General features: G+C 33.7%; 1 protein-coding gene across 1 annotated transcript in view; it reads right to left on the reverse strand.

The window, feature by feature from the left end:
* Positions 1-26257, reverse strand: part of LOC108695542 (contactin-associated protein-like 4) — a 181362-nt gene that overhangs the window by 100279 nt on the left and 54826 nt on the right. The window contains exons 4-5 of the mRNA XM_041564659.1: positions 6201-6348; positions 2060-2263 (exon numbers count right to left, since the gene is read on the reverse strand). Of these exons, the coding sequence (XP_041420593.1) occupies positions 2060-2263; positions 6201-6348 (352 nt within the window). The remainder of the gene's footprint in view (positions 1-2059; positions 2264-6200; positions 6349-26257) is intronic.

Here is a 26257-nt window from a genome sequence, read left to right on the forward strand (position 1 = left end):
AAGGGTAAGAAATTCCTTCTTGACTCCAGGCAGGCAATCGGACAAGTCTTTTGCTTAAGTTTGTATTAAGAGTTAACTTCAGTAACTCTGTATTTTGTTCCTTGCTAAACAATTATCCAACCCTTGAATCTTGAAGCTGTTCAATGTATCTGACAGTACATCTGCTTTCGGTAGAGAATTCCTCAGCTTTACCTCTACTGTAAAAAATGCATTTTTTGCACCTCAAGATGGAACTGACTTCTAATCTCAATTGATGCCCTCGTGTCTACTAGAATCTACTGTGAAATAAAGCATCAGACATTTTGAAAACTTAGACACTTTGAGAATCCCACACTCCCAGCACTAGTTTGTCTGAACTTTTTGTGTGATGCAGCTCCCTGGATACCTGGCAACCCGTCAATCACAGTAAAAAGTACAAATAGGAGCTGCACAGACTAAACAAATAGGTACAAAAAAACTTGTGTTTGTGCCCTGGTTCACCAAAAATGTTGAAAAAACTGTTTTGTTATAAATCCCTCTTAACTGCTTCTTCCCAAGCATTCCCAACTTGGCCAAACTTTCCTTGTGTAACTTTACATATACGTTACTTAATCACTATTTTTGGACTTTTTTGGGAGACACATTCCCATTTGACAGATTAGCTTAAATGTGTAAAGTGAACCCATATCCAAAGCAAAATGAACAATGGAAAATCAATTCACTAAACAGTGCTATCTAAATAACCTAAAGTAAATGAATCTATCATAACCAGGATTCTTGTACATTTTATCTAGATTGTGCTGTTCACTGATTAGTAACAAGCATGTTTAAGTGACCAAATATCTGTTTTACCTATTTGTTTCGTCTTGCTTCATTAATATGTAATTTACCCAATCTCATTACTGTGCCCTGTGATTACATTTCATTTCAGGGCCTTAGGGATATGGGTAGATAAAATGGGTAGGATTTAACAAACACAAAGCAACTGAGGCCATACCATGGCCTCAAACTATTCCCATTCATGATGTATTTATTTATTTTGCTGGTCTAGGTGGGCAGTCTCTCTAAAGTCCTTGATAATGTAATAAAGTGAAATTAAACCATAAATGCTTTAAGGACAATGTCACATGATTTATTTGATTGCCATACTTGTAATGAATGCAAAGACTGCTTCAGACTGCACATTTGCACAGTTGAATACATGGGAAGTGTAAAAGGTCACCCTGACACACGATTATCTGTTAAAACACATGCTGATGCAGTTTCTGGCAATAGTCATAACTCAAAGATGCTTTTAAGTCCCCTTCTATGCTTTCCATAATGAGACAGCAATCTACAGTGTGGGTGGTTTTAATGGCCATAACAAGTATATAAATTAAAATAGCTCTAAAAAGCATTATAGTTCCTATATTTAATTACTAGTCTTTACTTTTAAGGCTTTTGTCAGAAGGGGAAATTAGTAGTTTCTACTTGTAGGTGTCTATAAATAGATTTAATTGTTTACTATGGGATCATTTGTCTACTATGTAATACAAATAATGTTCCTCTTCTAGCTAACTAAAATTATTAGATACTAGTATCCCTTTGTGACAAAAGCTTTAAGCTGGTAATATAAATACCATTTCTATGATTTTTGGTATACATCTGGTGGCAAGGCTGACTGATATCTATTTACTATGGATATTGGTTTGGACAGTTTAGGGATGATTTATATTAGAATAGGTTGTCTGCCAGTGTATGGTGCTTCCTCAGATGAGGCAGATAATGATGTGGTCTGTCACATAAATCCAAACACTAGAAAAGCAGCCATGTAGTGTATGGCTACATGTACAGTTGTATATGAATTTATATATATAGGTAAACATGCCATTTTGAGAATGTCTTTTGTTTTTGTGTAAATGTGTATGAGTGTATGTGTGTGCTTGTGTACGTATTTGTATGTGTGAGAGGTCAGCATAATAATAATGCAGAATTATTTTTTTTTTTTGCACAAACAATTATCCATTCTTAGTCATTAAACAATTATGTAGAAAATGTATGCAATTATGCAAGTTATAAAAGTATATTGAAATAATTTTACCTAGATTAATAATTAAGGAAAGTTGTCCTTTAACAAGCTGCAGTGTGATATGATCTCCATTTTGTCCATCCCCATGAAGCAGTACTCCATCACTTTGCATTGTCTTAAATTTAAGCGAAATTGCATCTTTCACCGTACTCATTAATTTCTGCTGAAATCGATACAATATCGAACTTTTACCATCAAGATAAACCATATCTGATCCTGTAGAGACAGAAAGAAAAGAAATGTTAACAATTTTGTCAAAATGAAGCAAAATATTTCTGTTGAATTCATTTGTGGTGTTGGTTAATTCATCAGTAAGTTTCTAAGACTATGATATCAAACTGGAAAAGGAAGAGTAGAGAAGTAACCATAGAGTGAATGTTAAAGGGATACTGTCATGGGGAAAAAAATTTTTTTCAAAATGAATCAGTTAATAGTGCTGCTCCAGCAGAATTCTGCACTGAAATCCATTTCTCAAAAGAGCAAACAGATTTTTTTTATATTCAATTTTGAAATCTGACATGGGGCTAGACATTTTGTCCATTTCCCAGCTGCCCCTGGTCATGTGACTTGTGCCTGCACTGTAGGAGAAAAATGCTTTTTGGCAGGCTGCTGTTTTTCCTTCTCAATGTAACTGAATGTGTCTCAGTGGGACATGGGTTTTCACTATTGAGTGTTGTTCTTGGATCTACCAGGCAGCTGTTATCTTGTGTTAGGGAGCTGCTATCTGGTTACCTTCCCATTGTTCTGTTGTTTGGCTGCTGGGGGGAAAAGTTAGGGGGGTGATATCACTCCAACTTGCAGTACAGCAGTAAAGAGTGATTGAAGTTTATCAGAGCACAAGTCACATGACTTGGGGCAGCTGGGAAATTGACAAAATGTCTAGCCCCATGTCAGATTTCAAAATTGAATATAAAAAAATCTGTTTGCTCTTTTGAGAAATGGATTTCAGTGCAGAATTCTGCTGAAGCAGCACTATTAATGGATTCATTTGGAAAAAAAATTTTTTTCCCATGACAGTATCCCTTTAAAATCTTTAGATTGTACCCAACATCCATAAATTAGCTTAATGCCCATTTTCAACATACATTAAGTGCCAATGTATTTTAGATGAGCATATTAATAAAAGGTATAACGATCAAAGGTCAAAGATCAAAAATCGTGTTCCAGTGACTTTTTGGAATAAAACACAAAACCTCTTAATCTCACATCGACCTTGAATTGATTACTTTTATTTTTCTTGTATGTCATAGGATTTTTTTTTCCAGAAGAATTTTTTTTTAAAGACTAAAAGCTTTCAAACTAGCATGTACAAATAGGAGTGATCAGTTTAAGGATAATGAACATATTTCCTGTGTAGAGAACACTATTTAGCCACATTTTCAATATGTGGGCAATCTTAGGCAACCAACTATAATTATGAGCTAGAAGAATTGGTATAGTTCATTAGAAGATGGTTAATAAAAGGTAACAGTAGATGTAACCAATATTTTAAAACTGCATGGATTAGTTGTGTTTCCTTCATAAACGCATATGCTAAGTAAAATATATACAAATATATACAAGGTCAATAAAAGATTTCTCAAGGATAGTGAGGTTACTCAAAAACAGTAACTATAACTTGAACAAGATTTTTTTGTGCTAGTGGTAAATCAAAAACTGATGCAGGAATAAATGGATATGCATAATTTAATATAAGAGCTTAGAAGTGGGCACTGGTGTGCACAGGGCATTTATCGGTTATTAATACATGAAATAAATAAGAATTGATTAAGTGAGCTATTGAATTAGGAGGCAAATCTGACTGTATTTTATAGGACTACTTGCCTGTCTGTAGTCTGTAGTCCCCTCTGTCTTCAATACCTCCTATAAAAAAACAGATCTTCTGCCCTGTGTCACATTGTTATCAAAGTCCTCAATGACTACTTATATCCTGACAAATAACAGGAAGGTGAGTAGAATACATATATCATTTGCAGTGCTATTCTCTGTCAGGTATAGTAAGGTCATCTATAGTTTAAAATGTAAGTGCCTCAAGGAGGTTTGGAGGTGATTCTATTTGTATATATAGTTACAGATATATTTAACAGATAGATAAAAAGCCCTGAGGGTACAGATATGTTAATTTCAGCAAACTAAGCAATGTGCAAATTCATATTTTCTTCACCATTCTTCATAGTTAAAATATTGTAGCATAAGCATATATGTGGTTGTGTAATACAAAGTGCTAAATTCTTAATATTGACCTGTTTTTGGTGAGTGCTTACCCATGTCACATTTCTTTGGTTTTTCATTCCCTTAAGCTAAAGATTTGGGACATGAGTACCTGGGTCTCATGTGAATACTATATTCACATGAGTTCAATACTTATTTGATCATGGATTGTCTGCAAACCATTATATTTGTGTACATATATAGGAATACTTATCATTCAACAATCACAATTTTTTTTTCAGGTATACAAAATAAATTCAAGAATGGATCACCTTGATATTCAAAATTGAGAAAGATGTTACAGATTTTAGAAACCAAGATAATATAGGATATGGGACAATGGTTAGCAATTGAAGTCTTTATACAGTATATTTATACAACATATGTCTAACAGGTTGTGTAATTATGGATAACATTAAAATTTGCAAACAAATAAGAAGTAGGGATGGGGGTGGGGGGGGACCAGGTCCAGGGGGAGGGTAAAAATCCACAGTTATATACTGTATCAAATTAATCAGTGTTACTTTGTAGCGGTATTGTCTCCAGGTCTATGTGTGGAAGCTATAAAGTAGTCCCACCTGGACCATATCTTCTCCCAATTAGCATGATCGCCCTTAATGTTAGTCATCATATACTCCATTTCCATCATATCTTTCACTCTATGTACTATATCTGTTTACTTAGGGGGGGTGAGGGTTTTTCTACTGAAAGGTAATTGCTAACATACATGCAGTTAAAATAAAGTTTGTTCTGAAGCAGTGTTATCTGGGATAGGCTTGCCCACTAATGTTGTATATACTGTATATCTAGGTGGACTTCTCTAACTAAGATGCAGGAAAGCAAGTCTTCTGCTTCTTTCCACAACACTGAGATTATGGGGCATTGCCACATTACGTGCTGCAGGGTTCCCCTGAGGTCACAGTTTCTCCTACATAGTGGGGATGTGCCTGGGAACATGACACTCAGTTTCATGGGGGTGCCAACAATCTCAACTTCTCAAACTTTTAATATGTTATAGAATGGCCAATTATAACCAACTTTTCATTTGGTCTTCATTATTTTTATAGTTTCTTCATTATTTGCCTTTTGTCTTCTGACTCTTTCCAGCTTTCAAATGGGGGTAACTGACCCCTTCTAAAAATAAATGCTATATATTGCTACTCTTTATAACTCATCTTTCAATTTATACCCTCTCCTCTCAATATCACAGTCTCATATTCAAATCAATGTATGGTTGGAGTCTATGGACGTCATTTTTACCACAAAAAAATTTGTTCATCACTACAAATAATAAACAATGAAAACCAATTTGTCTCAGAATATCACTTTCTACATCATGGAAAAAGTTCTCAAAGGTTAACAACCCCTTTAAATACACTAACACTTATTGCTCCTGTAATGTCATGTTGACTTCAATGGGTTACATCAGGGCTAAAGTAGTATATAATAGTGATGGGCGAATTTATTCACCAGGGGCGAATTCGCAGCGAATTTGCACGATTTGCCGCCAGCGAATAAATACGCGAAACACCCGCAAAAATTCGCCGGTGTCGAAAAAACGGACACCGGCGTCAAAAATGGGCGCCAGCATGAAAAAAACGGGTGGCGTTTTTATAATAGCAAAATATAAAAAATATGGATTTTTTTATTTTAATAATAGTAATAAATTCTTTTTCAACGCAAGTTCGATTTTTTGTGCTTGTGTCGAGCAAAGGATTATATATGCATATTCTGCCCCATTGAAGACATTTAAATTTACCATCAGAGAGGGGTATTTAGTCTGTGGCTACCAAGGCAATCCAGGAAGAGCTGAAAGATCTGTCCAGCAAGGTGCTTGGGAAGTTTATTTGGTTTATGAAAGACAAAATAAAGTTTACAAAAACAAGGGTTTACTTTTATTTACAGATATATAAGTAGCTAGCCATTGAAAGTAAATACTTACTATAAGCACAACCATACATTTCTACTCTCATTCCAATCCTCCCATAGGAATTCCAGTTTACAGGTGCAATGCGTAAGAATCTTGCTATAATATGATTCTGAAGTTTATAGTGCACAACACTGTCTGCATTTGTATTCCCAATAAATTCCTGGAAAAGAGATAAATATATATTAAGACTGATGGATAATGAATATGGAAGCTTTTTCTGTAATATACACATAGGTTACATTCATGTATTCTGAAATTTTGCTAAAGTGTTACATACTGTATGTGTATGATAAAAATTAATTAAATTAATTGTTCAGCGTAAAAATAAAAACTAGATAAATATACAGGATGTGCAGAAATTTATTTTTTTTATAATGTTTTAGTTTAGCCACAAATTTAATCTATAGAAGCTGGAGTGTCCAGATGTCTAATATAATAGCCAGAACCCAACTTTCTTTGCAGCTCTCTTGGTTTCCACTGATTGGTTACCAGTGTGGTCACTCCTGCCTTACTAGTTTTGGCTAACTAACTATATCAGAAAAATTTAATGTCATTGATATAAAGAAGTAGAAAAATATAAATGGTTTTTAAGTGTTTTTTTTCACAGTAATAAATGGTAAAATTGTTTCATTTACTTCTGGCATGCTTATATCATGTACTCGGTGGGGGGTCCTGTGATCACTGCTTTAGCAGAATATTGAATTTAAATATCCCTTAGCAAATGTTCTTTCTATTAAAGTATAATAAGGTAATTATAATAAATAATGAGGTAATTATTCAATTCAATAATTTCAATGATATTACTCCTCAAATGCTAGCCTTTGAATCTGTAACACATTCAGACTCTTCCAGGTTTCAGAAAATACATGTGGAAATATTCATGTTCATGATTTTTCTATTTCAGGAAGAAGATGCAAAAAAACTACAAACTTGCTAAATAGTGTAAGGGAGCCAAAACAATATGGACTTCTAATAGTGTCTGGGGTTCCAGTCTACATTACAGTGTCCTTATAAATACACTACTATTTAATCACACCTTTCCTTATCCTTTAACAATAAATTATTAAATTTAAATCTATGCTATAACAGTTGCTAAGCATTTAAAATAGCATATTTCAGCTTCCATGGTATAGATGTTTTTTTTTCTCAATAATTTATATCCAGGGTTCGACTTCAACTGGTATTTTACAGTGTATAAACATTTAGTTACATTATTCAGGATTAAAGTTAAATATTGCATATGACTAATAATGTCCCCACCTAGGGCCACACACATTTTAACTGATCCAGGGTATAAGAAATTATAAAGAATTCAGGATTACATTTATGCATTATACAAGACTGATAATCTTCACACCTTGGGCCATTCCAAGTTCAGTGAACCAGGCTTCAGCAAGTTAATATGAAATGCATACTTTACAGTTGAGCAGTTATTAGGTAAGTCAGTGGAGTGTGGATGGAACAGAGATGCATAGAAATTGCCTGAACAGTGATAAAGCGTACCGATGAACTAGAATTATTGACACATGACACACTATTCATTTTCAGTTCAGTAAGTCTACTGTTCTATCCCTTGAGATATTGCTTCCTTATAAATTGCACAATTTGACCACACAGGCAAAGCTAAAGAGTTCCCCTTATGTCTTATGAACTGTGAGATAAGAGTAATACACATAAATTGAAGACTGGATTCAATTAAAAAAGCTGCCGGACCATAATCACTAATTGCCCCAAACACAGTAGACCATAACGAGATTGAATCACGTCCATAAAGTACAACATTTGTTTTCTAAATAAATCTGCATAACTGCTAGTTGATCCAGAGGAAGGGGAAAACTCCATATGGAGCCTCTCTCTCTAATTTGTATCAAAGGGAGAAAAATTCCTCCCTGACTACCAAGAGTGGGGAATTGGACCAGTTACTTGATCAGCAATGAACTAATAGTTAAATTTAGTAAACCTTTCTTGAAACTATCTAATGTACATGCCAGTATATTGTGAACTCCTGCACGGTTCTCGCTGTAAAAAAAAACTCTCTTTGTATCCACAAATAGGTTGAATAAACCATACCTTTTATCTGGTTTTACACCATGGACATACTCCAAATGTGAGTGGGCAAATGCTTACAGGTACCAATATAGCTGTTACTGTATGCAAAGTTCATTGTTTTAATGTCACATGCATAATACACACAAGTCCCATTTATGAAGGTGTATAAAAGAAATTGGTGTTTTTTGCAGTTACTACCTTACTGTTTTCAAGCGAAAAAGAGCTGTTTGCTTAAAACATGTAGTGTGTTAATAAAAGCACCCTGAATTTGCAGCAGTTATCTGCGTTTGACCTTTTCTAACAATTACTTTGAATTATATAGCTTCACTGGACTGAAGCAGTGAAAATTGGTCTAAAAGTGAGAGTGAATCCCAGTGACATAACTAGAGGGGGGCGGGCCCTGGCGCGGGACGCGCTGCCGGGCCCCCGCCCCCCTCCGTACACCCAGAACTGCCGGGAATCGTGGCGTGTGAGCTGCCGGGGGGGCCTGCGGGGGTGCGGGCCCTGGCCCAATCGCACCCCCTGCTCCCCCGGTAGTTATGCCACTGGTGAATCCATAACCTGCCTATGTTAGAAGATTCCTTTAAGGTCAACCAGGTGGTATAGGCCGTAGAATGCTTATCTGTGCACTCTTATAATCTGATAAACTGGAAGAAACAGGAATTTGGAAATAGAAGCTAGTTTTGCCTGGTTTGGCTTAAGAATTACATTTTTTTTAAATAATAGGCTAAAAGTACATTTAGCATAAGTCATATTCATTAAACTAATATTAAGCAAGGCTTATACTGCTCCTGGGTCAGTTGATCAAATATATAATCATTATGCACAGAATTGAACCCATTAGTATTGAATATGGTGTTGGCCTGTGCCTACTTGTACTTATAAATAATAGTGCCTCAGTCTGTCAGCTGTGCCTGGGTTGATGCATGAAATATAAGGTGCAACATGCTCTTCATCTGACAACTGCCTTGCCCAGTTGGGAATTGCAGGGTCCTTTTTGTGCATTGCACCAACTGAATCACTGGCAATTGAAGAGCATGTAGTGTACACCCATGTGCCACCCTTGCACATAAGTGCCTTGCATTCATTTACACACATTTAAGAAAATGGAAATAATCTTTGTGCCTCTGATTTTGTGCTAAAGTTCAAGAAATTAATGTTGTATTGAGAATAGGTTAACTGCATAGAGGTATTTGCACTTTGCACTCCATTATCTAATTTATCAGTGTGTTCATATTACATTTTATCGCTAAAAGTATATTTTATCAGTGCTTAATTCTTGCATGCTCTCCATTGGCTGCTAATTTTTTATACTGTGGAGAGCAAAGGAAAAAAAATGATAAAATGCAATCGAGTAATAAAAGAAATCTAAATGAAACATGTATAATGTCTGCCTTTGGGAGGATATGAAATTCTGAGATCTGTGGAATTATTAAGTTACAGAGCAGTATTACCCTTGAGACGTTTCATAGTACGTATTTCTTAGTTTGCTTATTTTTTTATTTAAAAAAAGATCATCTATCACATGTGAGGGCCCCTTGGGACACATCTGTGTGGCCTTTTTCCACAGTCTGAAATGTAAAATCTTTTAACATCTGATTTCTTTTTCTGTATGGACTCAGGCTGAAAATAATATTCTAAAAGCGTAGCAAGAATATACACACAGGAATCATTTTGGTGCACAGACAAATTTCAGCTAAAGGCATCAACCAGTACTTAACCTCCCTTTAATTCCTGTCCTTGATTTAAGAACTCCATTGGGCAATATGTAAAGTAGGGGGTAAGGTTAATCCGTTTTTTGCCCCACATTATCATTATATGTTTTTCTTGATATTACTACATGATCCCATCAGAAGAGGGCTTTGTTGCAGCAGCTCTTGCAAAGATTTGCATTTTATTCGAGAACTGGATTGCTTATTCTCCTGTATCTCAGGCTGAGGTTCCAGTTGATCCATCCCAAATCATCCTCATCCATAAATATGAGAATATATTCAATGTTTTGTTTTTTTTAGCAATGTAAATGAATCATTTCAAAAAGGTATATTTTTGAACATTTCTTTCTGCAATGGATCACAAATATATTTACAAACATGGAGAAAATGTATAATTTGAGAACAGCCCATTGCTGTGAAAGGCAAACTTTCTTTGTGCATTACTGGCAAATATACAATGCATAACAGATAAAACTACAATGTAATGAACTGCAGTAAGAATTTAAATTGCATGACTGCAAATCCTATTTATGGGGCAAAAACCTGTAATGCACTACCCAAAATGCATAGAAGAGCATATCTGATGAATTTCCACTAGCTTAAACATTTATTGTATGAAGGTTTAGGCAAATATATATATATACTTTCTTAATGATTCTTGGAGTCAATTTGTTACATGTAGAGCTTTTGAAATGCTGGCATTGACATCTTGACATAAATAAAGTTCCCCATATACATATATATTACATTGTAAATTCTCTCTTTATTCTTTATTCTTTATTTTTTGTGAAAACAGCTGAACTGAAAAAAGTGTTTGGAAGGTGAACAACCCCTTTAAACTTGGTCACCTATTGGCACTACTGATTAAAACATCTATACAATACATACTGTATAATACATTTATCTGATCAAGATATGAATTAGAGAATCTATAGCCCTAAAATTTGCAAGTCTCTATGATATCACATAAAACAGCCCATATATAAAATACTGTTTCATAAAAATAAAGCATTTTCAGGTAAAAGCTATGTTTCTAATTATATGTACTATTGCATAACCCTATGTTGAAAAATTGCCATTTTAGGCATGAATACATGATAGGTTAGATTAGCCAATAAATGGAAAGATCTTTTACTTCTACTCGCAGTTCAAATCTACATTCCTTCCTGTCTTGTGATCAGCGAGAAAGCACATAGAACATCACAAAATAGTGGTTCAAAGGTAAAACATGGGCAATATTTAATGATATGTATAATTCAAGTTTGATAAGATTCATTGAAAAGGCACATATAAGAATATAAACTATATGTTGGAAATGTTCTCTTTTCAGTAACATTAGTATAAAATGCAGCCTGTATATAATATATTTTATGACTGAAGTTATTTACAGCATGCGTAAAAATAAGCATGGAAGAAAAGCATTTAAAGATATTGTATTTTGTTCTATAACTTCCAGGTAGATATGAATTTCAAATAAAAAAAAGTACAAAACAATATACTTTAATTCAGTGTTTTGTAGTTGCATGCTGCCACATCTGTCCTCCCTCACAGCTATTATCCCTGATTATAGGGGATATATACAAGTATGAGAATTGCACAGTCTCTTTTTACAAAATCAGGTGCTTGTGTGGCATGGACATCATGCTATTATTGAAAGCTATTTCTGGTTAAAATTGAATGTGTCAGTTTTAAGAAGAAAACAAAGCCTAGAGTTGCAGCATGGAGCATGGTAGAGGAAGGACCTATCAGTGGTATTTTAAAGTGCTATAAGACAAATGTGTGAAAGCTGATAAAGCAAAACCAGACAGGACCTGGCAGTGTTTAGCAACTTTGCCCCCCTCCCTTGCCTTTATCAACTCTATACCACAATGCTCAATAATAATAATGCTTAATAATAATACACAATAAGCTTGGCTATATCTGTAAGATATCCAAAGCTCTTCCATTACACATTACACCTTTTGTTCTGTGTCACTGAGATGGCTTCCACAAGATTGTGACTTTGAGTGATAAAGAAACAAATCCGTTATTCTGAAGAACCTTGTCTTGGAGTCTTGTTCTATAATAAGGTTCTGGTAAGCAAATTACCAACAAGCTATTGGCTGCCATTTAAAGATCTCACAGCAATTATTTCTGTTTCCATGTAAAGCTTAGAAGGCTGGTCTGACTAAATGAAGGTGTGCATTACTGCTCCTGAGCAAACTAAGGACCCAATTTAAGAATGCTGAAGTCTTTTAGTCAAAAACCCATGCAATAGTTTCCAAACTCTTGTGTGTTTTCTTGTTTCAAATACATCAGCTTCCTGCCTAGCGGGTTTTTTTCCATGAGCAGATCTTCTAAAAAAAATTTTTAACATCTCAGCACTTGGTCAGGGAAAAACAAACTCCCTCATCTGGAAGCCAAAGCAAGAAACCATGTGATAATTTACTAACTCTTGTGTGGTTTCTGGACCCATATGCTCGACTCAAAGGCTCTATTGTTAAATCAGGCCCTTAAGCTGGCCATAGATGTTGAGATTTTTAAAAGATCAGATCCTGATCGTGAGACCACGATCTTCTCAGAACGATCGTATGAATTTACCATCAACCAAAAAGCTGCCTGCTTGGCCCTGCAAACATAGATAGATTGCACTGGGACCGACAAAGATTTTTTGACCTGGCCGATCAATTTCCCGACAGATGTCGGCTGAAAAATCGTAAGATGTACGATCGTTCGAATCCCACTAACCGCACGATAATTTTGAAGGATTGGCCGGACTTCCCTAAAATCGGTCTTTCGGCAAGAAGAATCGTCGCGTCTATGGGGAGCTTAAGTGTCTTTTATTACATAAATCCCTATGACTCTATTGCTAATAATCAATAATCTATTAATAATAATAATGATTTACCGACTGTGGGCAGGGGCAAAGTGCATACAGCTGACACAGGATGCCTGGTTTTTTTTCACCAACAGTTTTTTTTTCTGTTTTTTTGCTTGTGCTTTACTCCACTTTATATGTAGTCATATTATAACTTACACTGCACTGATTGTCTTGTCTATGGTGAAAATAGTGGGGACATGCTGGGTAAAAAAAATCTATATATTTTATACCCTTCTGTTTTCTGTGTTAATGACACTGAAAAAAATACAAATAAATACACAATACAGTACAGTATTGTGATGCTTTAGCGTTACTTTTATCACCTTTGTCTTGAAGAATAAGACCTTTTATAAGGTTAACACCAAAACTCACAAAAGTAAGCATATACAGATAAATCTTTGACAATCAATACCAAATGTGGATACTCAAGTGGTATTTTCAGATTAGACTAATACATTGTTTTAGGTCCTGGGGCCACGATAAGATCACATGGGGAGCCAGCGCCCACACCGATGTGGGGCTTTTTCAGTTTGATTTTCCAGCCTGTCTGGTTGGTATCCATCAAGTCCCTGCTCAGAGAATCATTTTGGCACCATGCTTTGCCAATAGGCTTAGTGAAGAGTGTACAGGGTATTAGCATTATTTTTTCTTTTCAGACCTACTTTATAACCATTTTATCATTAAAATAATAAATAATAGAGATACATCAGTAAACCTTAATCTACCTAAATTTCCAGGCATGAGTTTAGCCTGATATTCCTTTAAATGGGCATTTCAACTTAACATTGTCATTTTCAAATAGCCTCAACATATTTTGTGGATATAGATTTAGTTAATGTTGGATTGCTCTCCTGTCTAAAAGTGAATAGGAGAGACCTGAATAAAATATAAACAATACAGAATTATAACAACAACTACAACAAACTCCAGCATTAGCATGAGCATTCAGCCTGGCTCTCTGTGAACACTAGACCAAAGATGGCTACCATGCATTGTTTGTCTCTTAGTTTTAAACACAGCGCTTGTAGTCAGCAGGAGAGAAAAGTCAGTATAAGAGATCTTGGATGATTTTTAACATTGAAAACAATAATATATAACCTCAAACAAGAGAGGTCTATTGCTGCTGATAGCTCTTTAGAAAGTAAAACAATTTCATTGACCTTCTGCTGAGTAAGATAAGGTGTGGAAGGGTAAATAGTAGAGCAGCCTTAATTGCCATATTTTTCATTTAATTTGTTTATTGTATTGTATCACCCCTACTCTGTATTGTAAAGAGTGATAAATACAATATGTTTTCTATATTAAAAAAAAGGTGTTCATGGAATGAGAATAGGGTAACGTATACGAAAACCGATATCCAGAGAGAATACTGAGAATGCTGAAGTACATTGTGGGTTACCTACAAATAAAAATAATTCTCATCTTTTAACCTATTTTAATAGACAATATTCAAGACAGAGTTCACTATAAATTAAATATATTGCAAACATTTTACTGCAAACTAAATCTCATTTGTTGTTTCTGCTCTCGGCTCTTTTCTGTTCTCGAAGTTATTTAGACCTTCCAACAAGCAGTAAATCAGAATGACTGCCATTTTACAGACTTAAAATAGTGAAAACTGTACATATGCTGTGAAAAAAAGATAATTATTTTTAGCAATAACCTTAGTTATCTCAAAGTAGAGGCTTAAGCTTGCTTCCTGTCAGTATGTGCACTAGCGTTCGATTGAAATCTTTTGAAGTGCTGGTATTGTATCTGATAGTACTAACAGTGAGTTTCCACTTAAGGAAATGGTTATTGATTCTCTTAATGAATCTGCAATAGCATAAAAGCAGTTTGTTTAGCCACCAAATTATATTGGGTAGATGTTTCATGCTGTTTTCTATAGGGGTTATATAGTCCACATATCTATGTCTGTGTTCTCCATGTATAAAATATATGTAATCTTGTTTAATACTTGAAATTCAGTTCATGACATATGAAATGGTAGATTATTATGTTATGCATAAATAAAATGTGTATTGAAAATGTTTCCTCTTAATTTCTTAACAAGGAGTGCATTTACTAAAAATAAGCAGTAATACAGGTATGGGACCTGTTATCCAGAATGCTCGGGACCTGGGGTTTTCCGAATAATGGATCTTAAAGAAATCATATAAATATTAAATAAACCCAATAGGCTGTTTTTGCTTCCAATAAGGATTTTATTATTACAGAGAAAAAGGGAAATAATTTTGGATTATTTGGATAAAATGAAGTCTATGGAAGAGCCATTCCGTAATTCAGAGCTTTCTGGATAACAGGTTTCCAGATAATGGATCCCATACCTGTACTATAATTTGAATTCTAACCAGCACAGCTGTTATAAACTACTGTATATTAAATTAAGCTTACTTTATAGGTAAACCTATTACAATGATGGTGTATGCATACCACTCGTTTATACTACCTCAGTGTAATAAACCAATCTGTGTGGTCCATAAATAATAATATTCTGATACATGGATGTGAATTGTATTTCATTTAAAAGAGAATTTTAGAGCCAGTTTTCAGAAACTTATAGAAGCAAAAGTACACAGGTTGTGGATGCCAATTTCAGAACAAACAAAACAAATCTTTAAAAATAACTCTTGCCCTCTGGCAGTTAATAAGCACTCGTTGACTTTCCTCATTAAACAAAGCAGAAATGTTTGGGGTCACCCCTCTACCCACTCCAATCCAAACAATTCATAGGGGGTTTGTTCTGCCTCCTTGTCAGTCCCTCAGAAAGACCTTCCTAAGATTCTAATTAAATGAAATACCCTTTCACAGGAGAACTTGTTAAAAGTCTCCTCCAATTTGGTAAATGGACCAGTAAAATGAGTCTGGCTCACCCTTTCCTTGTATATACTGTATATATAAAAAATATATATCATATTAGTCTCTGTTTATAGTGATAATGTACCTTTGCGAAACGTATATCTCCTACTATTAGAGAAATTAAATTCAAAACTTGCATGTATTTACAGTAATCACTCACAATGTCTGAAAGTTTTAAATGTATAAGGAAAGCCCTGCAATTCACAACAGATATACAAGTAATTAAGGGATACAATTAAATGGCTAAAAATATTTTAAAATCTAGCCTGTCCTTTACATAAAGCAATCGTTTTAAGGTTTATTCTACTATTAGTCCTTGACTCTACAGTCAAAAGAGTACATTATGCCTTCTAATAAAAAAGTCGTTTTTATACTTTATTAGATGCTAAAACATTCATTGTATATCTTGGGGCTGAACAGCTAGAAATGAAAAAACTATTTAAAAAGAACACTTATAATTGTATGCTGTCTTTAGCAACTTCATAAAATGTGTGAAATAACTTGTAAAGTGAAACTGTTTTAGATTTGTTTTATAATGTTGTGCCTATGTTGCTATTAATTTATTAATACTGATAATTTCAGTTTAATATGAGGAATATATATATATTTTTTTTAAGTCCTGTGAGTGCGGTTTTTTGTTACAATATATTACTATTTGTTTGCCAGCACCTGGGCAGTTACTGACAGGGAAGGTGTGCACCTCTTTGGACTTTTTATATATATATATATATATATATATATATATATATATATATATATATATATATATATATATATATATATATACATAAATATATTATGATTATTATTATTGTAGATGGGAATGCTATTACTTTGATCAGCATTTGCATGATTAAGATTGTTTTGATCATTATATAAGCATTAAATATTGCATCTTATTAATGGGGTGAATTATCAAAGATGTCATTGGCAAGTCCATTTTGCAAGATATTTTGCAAGATTTTCCAACAACTGTTATATACAGTAAACAGCAAACTGCCAAACTGAGGAGTTTTTAGGGTAGTCCCATTTTGGATCACTGAATCACTTCTCTGTGGCTTAGTTTCTGATCATCTGAGTTTTTGATATTCCTGCTTCTAGCTTGACAAACCTGAGAGAGTCTGAGAGTGAGAGGCAAATATACTGAGAGTGACCAAATATGCTCTCTAAATCTCTATGTTATTTAGTGGTGCTAAATAAGCAATAACTAGTGATGGGAGAGACCCGTTTTGTATTGGCGAAAATTCATGAAGCAGCAAAAATGCACCGAAATGCATTGAAGTCTAAGGGGGAAATTCTTTTTTGATGCGCAACTTTTGCAGAAATTTCACTTATCACTAACAATAGCTAATATACATAAGTATAAAGGATAAGGATGATGTTTTAAAGGGGTGGTTCATCTTCATAATAAAATGTATATATGGCTTTTTCCGCACTAAAAGAATAATTTTGCAATATATATTAATTACTGAAAATAAATATTTTAGGAGATACTTAACTGTCTATTTTCCAGTTAACCGCCATAAACCTTTCTAAAGATTGTTCTGATGCAGAGGATCACAGACACCTTTCAATCATCATCAATCCTTAAACCTCCTCAGTCTGTGTCACACACAATTTGGGCACAAATTGGGATTCTTCAAATGGGATATATTGGTATCCTATACTGTATTATTAACATAATCATGGTGATTCAATAAGGTGCTTCATTTTCCCAAACTATTGTAAAGACTTTGTTTTCTTAGACCTTCCTCAATCTATATAGAGAATAAGCTCATATTATGGTATTAGGAGGATATAAAGGATACAGTCTAGAGTTACATGTGCAATTCCACTTCTTGTCCCAATGACAGCATGTTTCTATGCCAAATTCTGACTATATATGATGCACTTTCAATTAAATTTCTGTGAAACGAATTGTTCCATATGGACCATTTTGTATCCCTTTGTATATTTACTACATTTTTTCCACCCTTATCACTACATAGAATCACTAACAGCGTAGAAGAGGATATAGAGTGATAATTTAAAATAATGTAAAGTATTTATAAATAAAAAAACAGAAAGGGATTCCGCCCACATACTGTATCATGGAAAACCCACGTTAAACCACCTGTGAATGTTCAGAATACATATATATTCAATTTAAACCATTAAACCATCAAAATCTCCAAAAGCCATTCATGCAATGTACATTCATTTGCTTCTTGCTCCATTCATGTTATATCAGACTATGTTTGTTTGTTTTTTTTTTTTAAAAAAAAGAATCTTCTGTGATTCATCTGGCTCTGCTCTCTGATTTTATTTACTGTACATTGTTCCCACTATAAAAAGAAATGCTATTTCTGAATTCATTTAATTTTTAATATGTTTTTTCAAGACATACTTATAAAGAGCCAAATTTTCAGTAATTATGTTTGCCAGTCCATGCACTTTAGCATTTCCTGTTGAAATGGTAAGTGTTTATGTATAAAACTTGAAAATATTGTGGTCAAAGTTAGAGAGAAAGTGCTTCAGTTCTACAGTCCTGCTAGCATTTCAAAGACTTCAATGAAACTATTGAACTATTGAATGAGCTGTTCCTCTTATTTACACATAAAAAATGTTCAGCTGCTAACAGGACAAAATAGGGGTCATATTTAATCCCCTTGGGCGCAATTGTTGCAGCACTAGAGGCACAAGAGCTTGCCCATTAAAATTCATCTATCAATGCTGGTGTAGATCTGGTTATATTTTAAATCTACGTTGTTTTATAGTTTCTATCACTACTGTTATTTCCCCATTACGTTTCTGATATAATTGTTATTATTCATTATATCTACTCACCTGCTTCTGTTTATTTTTTGAATTATGTCTTCTACTATGGGCTGCTTTACTAATGATATTTATGGAACAATTTTTTTCTATCGATCCCTAATGATCATAAGTCTTTTAACTATTACAATCAATCCATAATGAATAGAACTGATTCCCCATGGACCATTTCTTTGCAATATTTATAGAAAGGATGTTTATACTACTACTAAAAAATGTCAATTTGATCATAATGAATACTGATTAAATCCTAAAGTTGTCTTCGATGGTACTCAGCATCCCAAACTAGTGATTCAGGCAGGTTCGGGATAACGAAACCAAAGGGGTATGAGTATGCTAAATATTAATATTAATCATTTATTTATGAAATTCATCAAACTCACTAATCTATTCACTTGGCTGCCACATCAACTCCTATCAGTGGGAATCTCAATGATTGCTAGTTTGACTAATTCTTTGCTTACATGTATTAAATGTATTCTGTTTTTAGGATGCAGATTATGGTTTTTTTTCCATTGGAGTTGTTTTTATCTGTTGCTAATGCTAACTGGGTTTTGAGATATATCCTTTACAATTTGATGTGATCTGCTCCATTTGAGAGATGAATAGTTGCTTTTCAGCTCATGTTTTATTTTATTTGCCTATTCATTGCCCATGAGGAAAAGCATGACCCATGTAGAGCAAACTTGCCAGTATTTGTTATGCCTTTTTGAATTTTAACAATTTTTGTATTGAAATTTTTTGGAGTTTACACCTTTACCACAAGTTTTTCTTAGCTTTTCCTTTTAGATTCCCTCATTAAAATTCTGTATTAACTAATATCAACATGACATACACAAAATCAACAAATACCGGTGCCATTAACGTTATTGTAAAGTTCTAGAAGCTCAATGAAATATTGAACTGGAATTATAGATCTGATTTTCAATTGTAATCATCCACATTCATCTTAGAACATATGCACAGGCATATAAGCCTGTGTGATTTATATTGCATTGGGCGTTTTTGTTTACAGTACTGTGGCATTCTCAAGAATCTCACCAGACATTTAAACTATCCTTTCAAACCAGACGCTGCTTATTATTCTTAGTAAGGCAAATATCTATCCTATGCCAATAAGCAGGTATAGCTGTGAAACACTACCTTTCAAATTGTACTAACTTAATGTGACATAGGGCAGTAATAGGAAGTAACCACAGGCAGGGAAAGTAATTTTGATCACTGCAGTTCAAACAATCAAAATGTCCATGTGCAATTATCTTTAGCGATAACCTTTCAAAATACATACAGAAAAGCAATTTTCAATTGTTACGATATCATTGGCTTACTAACAGAATGGAGGCTGAATAAAGGAACAACAACAAAAAGCACAAATACCACAAGTACAAACTGTTATTTTAAAGCACGGTTTGTTTATTGCTATGGTTTAATTTTTCAATGTTTTTTATTTTCCAGGTGCTAAATAACAAAGTTTGGTGGCGCTAAGTGCAATGTCAATTATGCCATTAGAATTACTTCATGTTGAGCAGAACAAACTGTGTGCATAGAAACAGAACTCCAGTGGAGCTAGTTCCTGTGGATAGATGCTTTAAGAAGGCATCTTAAAGTGGGAAGCAAATAGATAATTTTTACCAGTGCAGGGCAACACTACATGATATTTTCATTACTTTAAAACACTAATTTTTTTGGTGTTACTGTTCCTTTAATCCAAACTAGGATATAATTAATCCTTACTGGATGCAAAACCTGCCTAATGTTTACCTGATTTTAAGGTGTGATGATCAAAATTATGGAAAGATATTTTATCCAGGTCCCATATTATACAGACCCCACCTGTAAGTAGTTTACAGTTAACAATTGAGCATTTACATCATCAGCACCAATCCACACATTATTTCCCATGTACAAAGCACAACTTGCACCACCAATCCCTCAGGTGCATGTACTATGCTGATTGAACCTAAGGTACAATATTGCACACAGTTGGTAATTGAGCACCTTTAAATGTTATATATTCACCTACTAGAACCTTGGTATCTACATGCCTTAATCAACAATACTTTGGAACTTTTAATTTGCCCCTTTTGCAGAACTAATGAAATTGTATTTATATACATTGCCAAGAATAAACACCCAGGGCTCTACTTGAAGATACATTAATACTGTAAATGTATACATCAAATTTCAGGGTAACACACAATAGCTAACACCTGTTGCCAACCACAATCCCACAGCATTTTGGTTTCTTATTGAAGATGCATGGAAGTTGATTATTGCTGGTTTCTTAGTCAGCACCTGTAGCCTCCCAATTCTTAGAGCCTGGTGCACGTACAACGATTTCCACCATGTATCCGTTCACTCACAATTTTCAAATATTGACAGCACCAGTCATGGATTTCTTTGCTTAAAATGCCTTTATTGAGACATGGGCTCAGACCCCGATACACTTGGCAACATTTCAGACTGCCATGGGTCTTTTATCAAGCCATGTGCCAAGTGTTTCGGGGTCTGAGCCCATGTCTCAAGAAATCCATGACTGGTGCTGTCAATATTTGAGCTTATTTCTTATTTGTATATGCATAAGTAGGTATGTATGTATGTATATCTCAATTACCAATATGACTTTTCTTCAATAAAGGAAAACAAATAGGGACATAGAACAGAAGTTTAATTTCCCCCTTGCAAAGATAGCAAGTATAAACTAGCGTAAAAAGAGGTGGCAGATTGAAAAATGTAACTTGAAAATTTGCATTGATTAATGCTACTTTTTGAACAGCTTCTCACTACACTTTCCACGAAAGCCCAAATTAGGACTGTTAACTTCGATAGGCTCTGTCAGGTTTGAGGTGGTGTAAGATAGTGATGTAATGTTTGGCATTAGTCAAAAAAAATTACCCACCTGTGCAATCAACCTATTATTACTTATAATAGATTATTCATAAAGATTAAGGAAGGATGGCATTAATGTGTGTGCATTACTACAATTACTACAAAGCTCTATAAATATGCCAAATACTTTGCACCAACTTTATGTTTTTAGGCATAAAATATTTTACACAGCTTTACAAATATGACCCTTAATTAAATAAAAGATTTTAAAGAACAGAGCTCTGAGTCAATAGTTCTTAGGTCGTTTGCTTAATTTTTATGCAGCAGATTCACAAAATTTTCTGGAACGTTTGTGCATTTAGCTATGAATAAATACATATTCTGCATATATTGGAGAGATTAAATTGCTTTTAATCTATATGTAAATGCACATTCTGGTTCATTATTCAGTGATGTCTCGGATAAAGTTTTTGTTACTGAAAACGTAAGACTTGTAAATGTACAAATAATTTAAACAGGAAAAAGACTTACTTTACAAATACTGTACTGTACAACAGTGAACAGAAATAGAATATTCTTATGTTAATATTCAAATAGCTTTAGTTGGATGCCATGTAGATTACTGTTTTTAGTTCTAGAGGAGGTTGTAAGAAGGATATTAATAATTTAAAGGCTATAAAATGGTTACTAAAATTATAAATTATCTAAAGCTTAAACAACATGATGACCATTGTATATGCACAGGTTAGAAGGAGGGAGAAAACAGGATTGTACAAAAGAAACCACTAAATGCAACCAACAGACGTGATAAATGAAAAAAAAGTATTTATTATAATAAAATAAATATTAAAAAAAAATAGGTCATTATCCCAGTGGGTAAGGGAAATTTAACACTATAAAGCATATTTTTGCTGATTAAACAAGTGATATTTGGATCAAGCTTTTCATTGAAACACCTTGTAAATCTGTGGTCAACCAGACAATGTTGATTTAGTCCAAATAAAACTGTCAGTAGCAGTAGTCAGAATAAAATACCCCATTTTGAAAAAAACAGTTACAATCTATTGAAAAGGAACTCCCTGGAGATATAAGTCTCCATGAAATCTATTATCTTAACTATTTGTGAGAGGGATTATAACACAGCAAGAAGTCTGTGGGAGGAAACAAGAAAATCTGTGGTCAACCATGTAAAAACAATGTTGATTTAGTCAACAATATAATTGTCAGTAGCAACAGTCCCCTAATTTAGAAGAAACATCTGCAATGTATAGTAAAATAACTTACATAAAATATTGATTTATTATCCTTTATTTTTACAGCACCAACAGATTTAAGTAGTTTTTGAATTTGATCATCATTGACATTATTTCATGCACAGTGCAGTGAACAGTCTATGGTCCCTATCACATTCACACAAGATGAGTATTAATTAAGGGTATATGGAATTAAGAGATATGTTTTTCTTATGAAACTAACTGAATGTCTATTTTAAACTTTTTAACATGACTTACTTTTAGCATTGTCACAAAAAAAGTTATGTTGCTTGGTGAGATTTAAATTCTAGTTAATTAGAAAGGGTATACATATTTGTTAATAGGTTAATCTTATGGAACTATGAATTGAGATGTAGTTGTTTCCAAAATATGAATATTATTATAGATTGAAGAATGTAAACATTTTCCTTAGAAACAAGAGTGTATAGAAGAAAAAAAATAATGGTGATTTTAGGTCAGATGATATAACTGAGAACTTTAAGCTTGCAGAAATATTAAGGGTTAGTGCCAAACATACCTAAGATAATATTAGATTGTAGACCCAGTAATAGTAATTATTTAGGTTCCAACTGTTACTGTAAAGAGAAAGAGAGAAATGAGTGAGAAACTGGTGAGAAATGTCAAATTGTCAAATGTCAAATTCTTTCCTTGAAGGTCTCTAGAATTCTGTAGAATTCTACAATAAACTGCTTGCAGAATTTAAAGTTGCATAATTCAGTTGGAATGGATATGTCCCCTATGACCAGTAGACATAAAGTATATAAGTGCAGGAGTGGAATGATTTTGTAAGAGCTTAAATGGCTCTTAAATCAGAATGTTACCTTTCACTAATAAGCTATTATCTGTCAGTCTGAACTTTCTGCAACATTGGACATTGCTAGACCGTTTTTCTAAAACGTATTGATCATATGATATCTAGTTTGGGCATGCAGTGTTTTCTTCCAACTAGAAACCAAATCTGGAAATTAGGTTTATATAATGGAGATAATCTCAGTCAAACAGATTCAGAAGATACATCATCAAAAATGGAATACTTTTTAATTATATATTCACAAACTAAATTCATTAAAAACAATCTTCAGTGCACTGCACCAAAAAGCTTTTAATTATCATTTTTAACAAGCTAATTAGTGAACTACACATAAAGCCTTTATCAGCTCAAACTATGTATGGTATTCTGTTGCTGAAAGTGGTTAAAGTAAAGAAGAATGTTTTCCTAAACAGTGGTTTACACATATAGACATTTTAATACATGTAAAGCATTTGGTGGATTATTCAGAATAATATCTTCTTAAACCTATGTGTGGTGCACTTATTTTGAGATTTTACACATTTTGATAATTTGTTACCAATAAATCAATTTATAAATGTACAGAGAATAAAACCTTGAAGGTATGTTGAAAATGCTATATACTTTAATATACTTAAAAAGGCCTTTCAACAGGACTAATGGATTAGTCACATGGTCTTGGGTTGCACTGGACCTTTGTTTCTCTTTCAAGCTACTGGGAAAGGTGTTGCCTATAACAAACCATTTAAAAATGTTAATTAATACACATCAGAAACATGCTTAGAATAATCGAGTTGGGTTTCCCTTTAAATAACTTTACCCCATCCTATCACCTTCAATCTGCTCTGCTTCATAAAAAATGGCAATTTCTTATCTAACTTTAGAATCTCACCTGTGCAAATTTTACAAATTAACAATGTGCCACTTGAATTCAATGCATAAGGATAAAATGAAATTTGTCCATGGAAGAACTACAAAAATGACAAAGAGAACCAAATAAAATCCTCTAGTTGCATCTCTCCGCCCATCCAGTATGCAGTATGAAATTAAAGGTTAAACTCCTAAATCTAATTAAAATAACAAAATAAAGAAAGAAAAAAAAGTAAAGCAGGATGCAAACCCAGTAATGCAGTTACTAATCATTCATTAAAGAAGATAACAAAGCATATACAGTACTGTAGCTCTAAGCAAATTCCAAGTGCACTCCTTATATTTACCAATGTTTAGCCTATGGTTAACAGAGCACTTGAAAATGCAGGGGCACATCTAGAAAATAAAACTACAAGGACTATATTCATGTCAAGGAATTTAACTGCAATCAGTTCATCCCTACAATGTACATTTATTAGATGTGTCCCTGAATTTAATGGAATTATTAGAAGTGTATTTATCAGTGGGTGATATTCACCCTTTAATAAATACAATTCTAAAAATCCGTTAGGAATGAATAGAAATTGGGTGATTTTTTCTGTGGTGAGCTCTTATCTCACATTTTGATAAATCTGGCCCAAAATTTGCCCAGGAGCAGTAACCCATTGCAACCAATCAGGAGGTTGCATTTACTGGTCATCTGTTTAAAAGAAAACATCTTATTGGTTGTTTGGGGTTTCTGCTACTGGGCAAACTTAGTGCCTTTTATTACATATGGATAGAGAACCTGCTCCGTTTGGCTTGCCTTAAAAATTTGCTAAACTGCCAAATAATTTGCAAAACTTTTTTGTCTCATATATTCTGTCACGTGCCAACATTTGTTTGTAGGAAAACGATATTATATGGGCATTTATTTTTGGCATCTTGTTTCTGCTTTGGGAAGGCAAAATCATGTGTATTTTTTGCTCAATATACTGCTACACACATGCCCTACATTGAGAGCCTCCTATTCACTGTGATACAACTGCTTTTTAAATAGAAAAAAGGCTCCTGTGTTGCCATTTCTTAAAAACATTTTCATATTACCTCAGCTGGACTACTGGTAATGGTAATGGTATCTATTACTACACTATGTTGCTTACAAACACATCTGACCAGCAACAAATAATATCTGGGTACTTTGTATCTGAACATAAAATGAATAAACCATATATTTATGTGTATGTCCTTATATAGACAGTGGGATAGCTCAGATCCCTTTGGTTGATGTGAAAGGAGAGGGGAAGGATAAAATGACATATGAATTTGTCGAACGTCTCTTTTTATTGTCACGTGCCAATTTTGTTTTGTTAAGTGAAACTACACTTTTTCATCGACATTTTTCGCTCATCACTACATATGATAAATTTGTGAAATGGCGAAAAATTTATGAAATGCATAGAAGTCAATGGGCATCAAAAAATTTTATGCGTCACAATTTTTTATGCACGCAACAATTTTTATCACTCCAAATGCAGTTTTTTTTCTTGTGGCAACTTCTGTGACTTCTTTGTTCAAATGCGTTAAAGTCAATGGTGTTTTTCTTATGGAGACTTTTTTGTCCAAATGCATTAAAGTCCGTGGGCGTTTTTTTTTAAGTCCAAATTGATTTGTCAATGATTTGTTTCTGTCATGGCAAATTTTTGCCGCACTTTCGCTAAAATATTGCAGAATGAGGAACTTTGCCGCAAATCCATGGCTGGTGAAAGAAGTCTCTTATCACTGTCTATGGCATCTTAAGTTTTAGTTTTTTTTCCACCTATTTAAGAATTTATATGTTGTTATCTTCAGGACCTATTTACTAACATTCAGATAGTTTTTTTTCCACAAATCATCATTCTCTCAAAAATGTTTTTATTTCTTTAAAAATCAAAAATTGGATTTATTCAGTGAAAAAATTCACAGAAAACCCTAATATAAAACTTAAAATAAATAAAAGTAAAAGCAGTCGAGGCCCTATAGAAGTCAATGGG

The sequence above is a fragment of the Xenopus laevis genome, chromosome 1L, assembly GCF_017654675.1.
Source record: "Xenopus laevis strain J_2021 chromosome 1L, Xenopus_laevis_v10.1, whole genome shotgun sequence".
Classification (NCBI taxonomy): domain Eukaryota; kingdom Metazoa; phylum Chordata; class Amphibia; order Anura; family Pipidae; genus Xenopus; species Xenopus laevis.